Source organism: Bos indicus, chromosome 27, assembly GCF_029378745.1.
Source record: "Bos indicus isolate NIAB-ARS_2022 breed Sahiwal x Tharparkar chromosome 27, NIAB-ARS_B.indTharparkar_mat_pri_1.0, whole genome shotgun sequence".
In the NCBI taxonomy this organism is placed as follows: Eukaryota; Metazoa; Chordata; class Mammalia; order Artiodactyla; family Bovidae; genus Bos; species Bos indicus.
The window spans coordinates 5,989,030-5,996,669 of NC_091786.1; the positions used below are offsets into that span (position 1 = coordinate 5,989,030).

General features: G+C 46.3%; 1 protein-coding gene across 2 annotated transcripts; it reads right to left on the reverse strand.

Annotated features, from left to right (window-relative positions):
- Positions 1-1,589: 1,589 nt before the first annotated feature.
- SPAG11B (sperm associated antigen 11B) lies at positions 1,590-6,986 on the reverse strand. Of its 2 annotated transcripts, none has more exons than XM_019953342.2 (3): positions 6,846-6,986; positions 4,548-4,738; positions 1,590-1,965 (listed from the first exon to the last, which is right to left on the reverse strand). In XM_019953342.2, exons 1-2 carry the CDS (start codon positions 6,898-6,900, stop codon positions 4,551-4,553), a joined length of 243 nt encoding a protein of 80 aa, XP_019808901.1. In that variant the 5' UTR covers positions 6,901-6,986; the 3' UTR covers positions 1,590-1,965; positions 4,548-4,550. The 2 variants fall into 2 exon arrangements, with proteins under 2 accessions (XP_019808901.1, XP_070637736.1); XM_070781635.1 differs by lacking the exon at positions 1,590-1,965 and adding an exon at positions 1,985-2,244.
- Positions 6,987-7,640: the final 654 nt, after the last annotated feature.

Sequence of the window (7,640 nt, forward strand, 5' to 3'; positions counted from 1 at the left end):
GACTGAGAACCATGGCCTCAGGTAGAGAGCTGGGGATCCCGGGAACCCCCTCCAGCAATTCACTACCTTTCCCTGCAGTCACATGACCGCTGGCACCACCACAGCCACCCAACAGCTAAGGCTCCGAGTAAGTGGAACACAGAGAAGTTGCAGTGAACCCTGATAAACATAATTTCACCACATGATCCCACAGACCCCTAAAAACCTGTGAGAGGAAAGGCTGGGCCTCCTCCTCAGAGAGAGAGAAGGTGCCCTCAGAGGAGACGGTCACATGATCCACTTCATGTCAGACAGACAGGCACATTCTGGAAGAAATAACTCACTTGGGGGCCGAGGGAGGTGGGCTTGTTTGTATGGAGAAAGATAGAGTGGTCTGAGGAGAGATGTCAGATGGGCAACACCCCATTCCAGACAGAGAGAAAGCATTCCCTGAGGAGAAACCTAGAGTCCTGGGCCTTGACCTCAGGGAGGTCAACAGCTCTTGTTGAAGACAAGGCCTGGTGTTTGACTCTTGTTCTCAGACACAGAGATAGGCTGCAGACTCCTGAGTTTGGAGGCTCCTTACTTCACCTCCAAGTAACAGATGGAGCCCGGGACCACGGTGGATTTCTGAGCTTCTGGGGGCCTGGGTTTCCCTGGCTTTTACGTACACGATCATGCATCTTCTGAGAAGATGACACTATGGGTGTTTCATGGAGGATTCTGCGGGCGGTTCCGGAAAAGGAAGGTTAACAGGCTGAGCTAGTGCAACATGACTGTGAGCCTGTACGGCCTGTGGCCTTACACAAGAGCTAGTTGGAACGATTTTCTTTTTTGTTGTTGTTGGTGGTATTAAAATTTCATCTCAGTCTTTTATTGCCACTTCGCCTCCAAGGACAGCATAATTTTCAGACAGCACAGAATTGCTCTGGGAAACAAGCAGGCGGCATCTGGCCTGAGAGATTTTTCATGAGATGAGCACACTCACCTCCCCAGCACAGGGCTTCATAGGTGGGATCTGGTGGCAAAGGTCATCTTCAGAGGCAAGCTTCTCACTTTTCTCTGCAGTTTGTTGTTGTTGAGTCACTGAGTTGTGTCCGAACCCAGGGACTGTAGCACACCAGGCTCCTCTGTCAATGGGATTATCCTAGCAAGAATGTTTAGAGTGGGTTGCCATTTCTTCCCCATGGGGAGGGAGGGGGATCTTCCTGACTCAGGGATCAAATCCATGTCTCCTGTGTCTCTTGCTTGGCAGGCAGATTCTTTACCACTGAGCCCCCTGGGAAGCCCCTCTCAGCTCTGTCTTCAAAGACCCCAAGATGTGGGGAGAGCAAGTGCCTTCTTCTGAAGAGTCCAGATGAACAAGACAAAGATGATCGGCATTCAGCTGAGGGACTTTTTCACTCATGAAGGATTCAAACACCCTCTCATGTTATAACTGTACAGAGAAAGAGCTTGTGTAAATGTGTCCATGTATATGCATGTCTGTATTTTCATTACTGAATTGCTCCACCGACAGGAATTCAAATATAATGTGTACTATTTCCACATCGAAACACAATCTCAACTCACTCGCCCTGTGTCTTATTTGAATCAAGAAGATTCCAACATTAAATAACAAAAGTTTAATGACCCATTTGAGATCAGCGGATACAAACATATGACCACATCACAAATGAAGAGCTTGACAGGGATGAGTTACAGGACTAGAATTCGGGGGTTTTGATTCCTTGCTCAAGAGTCTTTTCATGATTGCTTCTCAGCCTTTTGGCTAAGATCAAGTGAAGAGTCCATGACACTGTGTTGCCTATGTGGGGGTGGGGAGAGCGGGTGGTTTGTTAAATGACCTTTCAGGGCCCTTTTTGGCCTAAGATTCTGTGTCTGACGGGCAGGGGGTGGCAGGTGAACATTCGTGGTGGAGACTCTTCAGGCTTCTGCCAGCCTCGCTCCTCTAGTCCTGCTGCTCACAGCGGGGAGCAGGGAGCCCTGAAAATGAAAGAGTCACGTGCTCGGCTGTGAGGCAGTGCAACAGGGCAGAGCTGCTGAGAGCTTTGTCCTACTTTCTGGCCATTTGTGAGAGAGAAGAGGGGAGGTGGGCGTTAGGCTGTGACAGGGATGTGGCGATCATCACAGGGGGGCATCCCATGTCCTGTCCTCAAGTCAGAAAGGACAGAAGCAGCAGTGGACTGGAGATCTGTCTGAGGCTTGAATTATTCATTCCTTCATCTGTTTCACATTGACTGCGCTTGGCTGGTCACTAAAGTCCTGCAGAGGAGTAAGACCCAGACCTGTCCTGAGGATTTCCAGGTGCAGCGAGAAAAGCAGACATGTGAATAAATCACAGCAGCACAGTGACAGGTCCTAAAAGGGGAGGAAGTGGAGTGAAGTGGCCCAGTTGTGTCCGACTCTTTTCGACCCCATGGACTGTAGACTACCAGGCTCCTCCATCCATGGGATTTTCTAGGCAAGAGTACTGGAGTGGGTTGCCATTTCCTTCTCCAGGGGATCTTCTGCTTTACCATCTAAGTCACCAGGGAAGTCAAAAAAAAGGCAAGGAGGGAAGCACCAAGGAGCCTGAGGGCCATGAGCCATAGTGATAGATTCCACTATGCTGGGCAGGGGAGGACCCGGGAGGGGCCCGAGTGGGGGACATTGGAGCCCTTTGGAGTCTAGGGAGGGCCTGCCCTCTTACTCGTTAGCCATCTCAGAAGAGGAAGCTGCATCTTTGAGATGAATGGTGGGGATAATTATATTTAGCTCAGAAAAAAAGCCATGGAGAAGGTGTATAGACCTCCCGAGTAGAAATGCTAGACCCTGTTGGTCCCAGTCAAGTCCCTCTGTCCTTTCCTGGCTGTCCATGGCCCAGGATCACCACCAGGAAGAGTCCAGCCCCTCCTGGGTCAGTAGAGGGTCCATGCTCCCAACTCCATTTCCTCCAAGAGAAGAGACTTGCCCAAATCCTGGGTGTCCCCCCTGCCCTGCTCCCAGTTATCCCTGATCATTGATGGTGCCCTGATTCTACACCCACATGGGAAGCTGTGAGGACTCTCAGAGGTCTAAACCATCTCCCTCATTTTATTTTTTAAGAAAATAAGGTCAAGAGAGGAGGTAGAACCAGACCCCAGTTCCCCAGTATTCTGGACATGGGCCCATCCGTGTGTGTGTGTGTGTGTATGTGTGTGTGCATGCATGCGTGTGTGAAATCTCCAGGGGACAGAGATGTGGGACTTGGAATGGCAGGACTCTTGGCAGAGTATCTGTCGGCCTGCCCTGAAGCATGGAGAGCGTCATGTTTCACTTGGGAGCAAGACCTAAGCCTGAGTGAGATCCCTCCCCAAGAAGACAGTCCTTGCCTATCTGGAACTGGCCCTCAGTCCTTTGAGGGGATGACCAAGGGCTTCACAGAGATGCCTGTGATTAAGACAGGCTCCACTCCTCACAACCCAATGAGCCTGTCTGATGATATTTAGGAATCAACCAAGAGTGAGCGTAGGAGGGCCTGGGGAGAAGCCAAGGCATTGCGCCAAGTGTGGCTGGACGCCTGAGCTGGGAATCAAGACAGGAGCCCAGAGGCAGATCTTCCTTGTGACTCTTAGAGTACATTCAGCTTATGGGAGAGCAAACTGGATTCAGGCAGTGAACACAGACATAGAAAGAAGGTACCTTACCAGGCTCTCTAACTGATCTAGAAAAAGTCTGGCACGTGGTCTCGTACATTAGGACACTTGCTTTTATCACTCTTTACATTTCTTACCTGTAATTAATATTTACTGCCCTTCGGATGACTGCTCAAAGATATGGGATGGGTGACAAGTTTCAGCAGATTCAGAGAAAAACAAAGGACAGCGGGTTGTGAACGTCAAGTCCTGCCTTGCTTTGTTTACTCAGGAATATGCTCTTTAGAAAGAACACAGAACAATGAGCACTGGTTTGGTGATACCAGTTCCAGGAATCCACTTGGGAACTGCTAACCTAGCGGCATTCACTTAACCTTCTGATTTCCATCTTCTGCCCATCCCTAGAATGGAACTGCCTCAACCTTATCATATACTCCATGAGACTGCGTTGATCAACCGAGATAACCTCAGATTGTTTGAAAAAAATTTTAAATCCTATTTACATGTGACTTATTGTTACTGTGACTTGAGGAGGCTGTGGAAAGGGGATCAGGCGCACGATAGTCTGGAAATCAGTAGGATATCAGTCTGGGCTCGGGTTTGATGAGAAGATGTCATTCGGTGGAAAAGAGGCCAGTTAGACTAGCTGCATTTCTGACTCTCTGAAGATGAGCTGGATTTGTACTTTGGTTTCTGGTCTACCCCTAACTGTGAGAAGTCCCTGGAAAGGAGGTGAATATTATGAAATTCTGAGAGTCTTTAAAGAAAAAAAAAAAAAAAACAAACAGGAAATCAGAAAGTAGGCAAGCTTTCGGGAAAAATCTTTTATCAGACCTTCACCCTTGATGCTGGATTCATTCAACAAATGTTTGTTAAGCACCTGTTATGAGTCACACATTCTTCTAAACACTTAGCATACTTCAAGATTCCGCCTGCTTTCTGGAAGCTTACGTTCTAGGTGCCTGATCTGCCGTCCATCTCTGGTCTGTATTTTCTTTCTTCCTCTGAATGTGGTATGCAGCACCTATTCCAGGGGTCAGAGCAGATTTCAGATTTTTTCTCACCAGAACGGCAGAAAAAAAGTCTGCAGGTTCCATGTTGCATAAGGCAGATAATATTTCTAATTCCAGGTGGAACATCCCCTATGGATAGAACAAATTAACAAATTAGTTCACACAGCAAAAAATGAAGGATAAACATAGGCCACCTCCACACTGTTTATCATACTCTTTAAAAATTGTCTGGACAGGTTCCAGTTCAACTGGAAAAATAAAACAGGGACAATAACTTTTGTTGTTGTTGTTCAGTTGCTAAGTCATGTCTGATTCTTTGCAACTTCATGGATTGTAGCATGCCAGGCTCCTCTGTCCTTTACTATCTCCTAGAGTTTGCTCAGATTCATGTTCATTGGGTTGATGGTTAATCTATGAATGTGAATGAACATGAAACTAACCATCTCATCCCTGCTGCCCTCTTCTCCTTTTGCCTTCAATCTTTCCCAGCATCAGGGACAATAATACATACTTCTAAAAGTTGTTGGGAAGCTTTATATAATACATGCATTTGTATATGTTATTGTATTATATCAGGCTTCTCAAGCCTCCTGGTGTGGATATAGCTAATACAACAAGGAAAAACAGAGTTTTGGAGAATAGAGTGGAATGATTGGAAGGATGAGTCTTGGTCTTTAGGAAAATAGGAAAGTGTTCTGATCCTCAGTTTGTGGCCTAATTTTCAGTTTTACAGCCTAAAATGAAATAAAGAAAACTGACTTCTCCTCACCATGACTTGTGGATTTATAGGTCAAGCAGAACTACCCAATGTTCCCATAAGGAAAGCATTTTCTATTTGTCACAAGAAAAAAAAAAAAGAAGAGGAACTACATGTGGTAATGGATGTTGACTGGACTTAGGGTGATTATTTTGCAAACTATACAAATATGGAATCATTATGTTGTACACCTGAAATTAATATTTTATGTTGAATATATCTCAATTTTTCAAAAACAGCATTTTCTATTTGAGAATGAGATGGTCGAAAGAAAGGTCTTATATCAGATCTGCAAAAGTCAATCTATCATGACTCAAAAAAAAAAAAAAACAAAAAAAAAAACAAGCTTTGCTGGTGGCTCAGTGGTAAAGAAACCACCTGTCAATACAGAAGACACAGGTTTGATCCCTGATCCAGGAAGATCCCATATTCCAGGAAGCAGCTAGGCCCATGTGCCACAACTATTGAGCCTGTGCTCTAGAGCCTGGGAGCCACAACTACTGAGCCCAAACGCTGCAAGTACTGAAGCCTGAGCACCCTGGAGCCCATGCTCCCCAACAAGAGAAATCATCACAGTGAAAAGCCCGCACACTGCAATGAAAGGTAGCCCCTGCTCACTGCAACTAGAGAAAAGCCCGTGTGCAGCAATGAGGACTCAGTGCACCCCAAAATAAATACACAAATAAAATTATTCAAAAACCAAAACACTCACAGTGTTGGTCTTACATGATTTAAAAAAACAACCTTGCACAATATCTCATATCCAAATGGGGTACACCCTCTGAGCCTGTGTCATCTCAGCTCTACCATGGTTTGGAGAGGAGCCCAATGAAGCGAAGGGCGACATACCTAAAGAAGGTCAAAGAACCACAGCCCAGAAATCTGGAGATCAGAGCTGGCCTCACTTCTCCCAGTAGCTAATGATTTCTCCTTGGATAACTCATTTAACTGCTTGTGCCTCAGATTTCCTCTGTAAAATAGGCTCTCTGTGGAAGCTGGAGGAATGCTATTGGCAGTAGGAATTGCTGCTGTGACCGTGATTGTAAACTGCTCTGCAGGACAGCAGCCTTTCTTGGGAGTGTGGTTTCCTCTCCCTGTAAAGTGTGGGGCTTCCATAGAAGATTCATTCCCTTCCAGCTATGACAGTTGGATGACGGTAATTTCTTTCTGTGAACTTTTCTCAGACTGTGATGAATCTTTTCTATTTGTATTGGAGCAAAGATGCCTCTATGACTTGTTTTATGACCCTGAAAACTCATATTTAGCCTCTAAAAACCTTTTTGTAGGGAAGATCAAAATGGTCCAGAGCTGAGTCCCAGAGGGGTCCACCTGCACCCACCACCAACACACAGACACCTCCCACCCACCCCCGCCAGGGACACACACATCAAGAGAATTCCTGCAAAGCCTTCCCCAGCCTGTCTCAGCTAATCCCTACTGGTTGGGAGCATCTTTCTACCCTGACCAGGAGACATTTACCTGAGTTCATTTGGACCAAACAGAAGAGAACAGTGAACAGAAAGAGGACCTTCATGTTTTAAAGTTCTCTCAGGTCTCCCCGCCCTGCTGTGCAGAAAAGCAAATCTGATGAAAGAGCCAAGTGGAATGGAGAGGACAGGTCACAAAAATGGGACATTTATAGGTTTGGGGACACTAATGAGGAATGAGCACATTTATCTGGTCTACTGACTAAGGCTGTGGGCAGAAGTTACTGGATACTCTTTTCTGCCTAAAAATAGACAGGCTTCATCGTATTCAGGACCTGACCAATAACTTGGCTTCAGTGGCAGAAGAACCGCTGGGGTGATGGTTACTTAGCACCTGGTGCTGGGCCAAGTGATGAGGACAGAGACATGCAAAGATGGGGTCCCTGCCTTCTAGTAGCTTCTGACTGGTTAGCATCTACCACAGTTGGACACATGGACACACTCTCAGGTGCACAATAGCTACAAGACCACTTATAGGTGGTCTCCTGCCCCTGTTTAACCAATTTGCTGCCAACATGTTTGACCACAAGTCTTACCGAGAAAATGGATTTTGACAAAGAGATGTCAGGTGGCAGCCCCATACTTCTGGAGGTGAGTAAGGGCACAGGTGAGCAGAGTAGGCACCCAGAAGAAGAGGGCACAGCATTCAGTTCAGAGATTCCAGTTCTAGAAAGATTAAGCAGAGGAAGTGGGTCCTAACAAAGGATACCCTTACTCACTGGCTTATCTGTACTTTGTAAAAGCACCTATTAAAATAGGGCTTAAGGGGAAGTTACTTGGGAACTTT

Bases quoted from the DNA above. Each gene is read 5' to 3' on its own strand.
- SPAG11B (XM_019953342.2), bottom strand. From the start codon at position 6,900: ATGAAGGTCCTCTTTCTGTTCACTGTTCTCTTCTGTTTGGTCCAAATG. The intron at 4,739-6,845 runs GTAAATGTCTCC...TTCTATCCATAG, and splicing joins TTTGGTCCAAATGAACTCAG to GGGATGTTCCACCTGGAATT.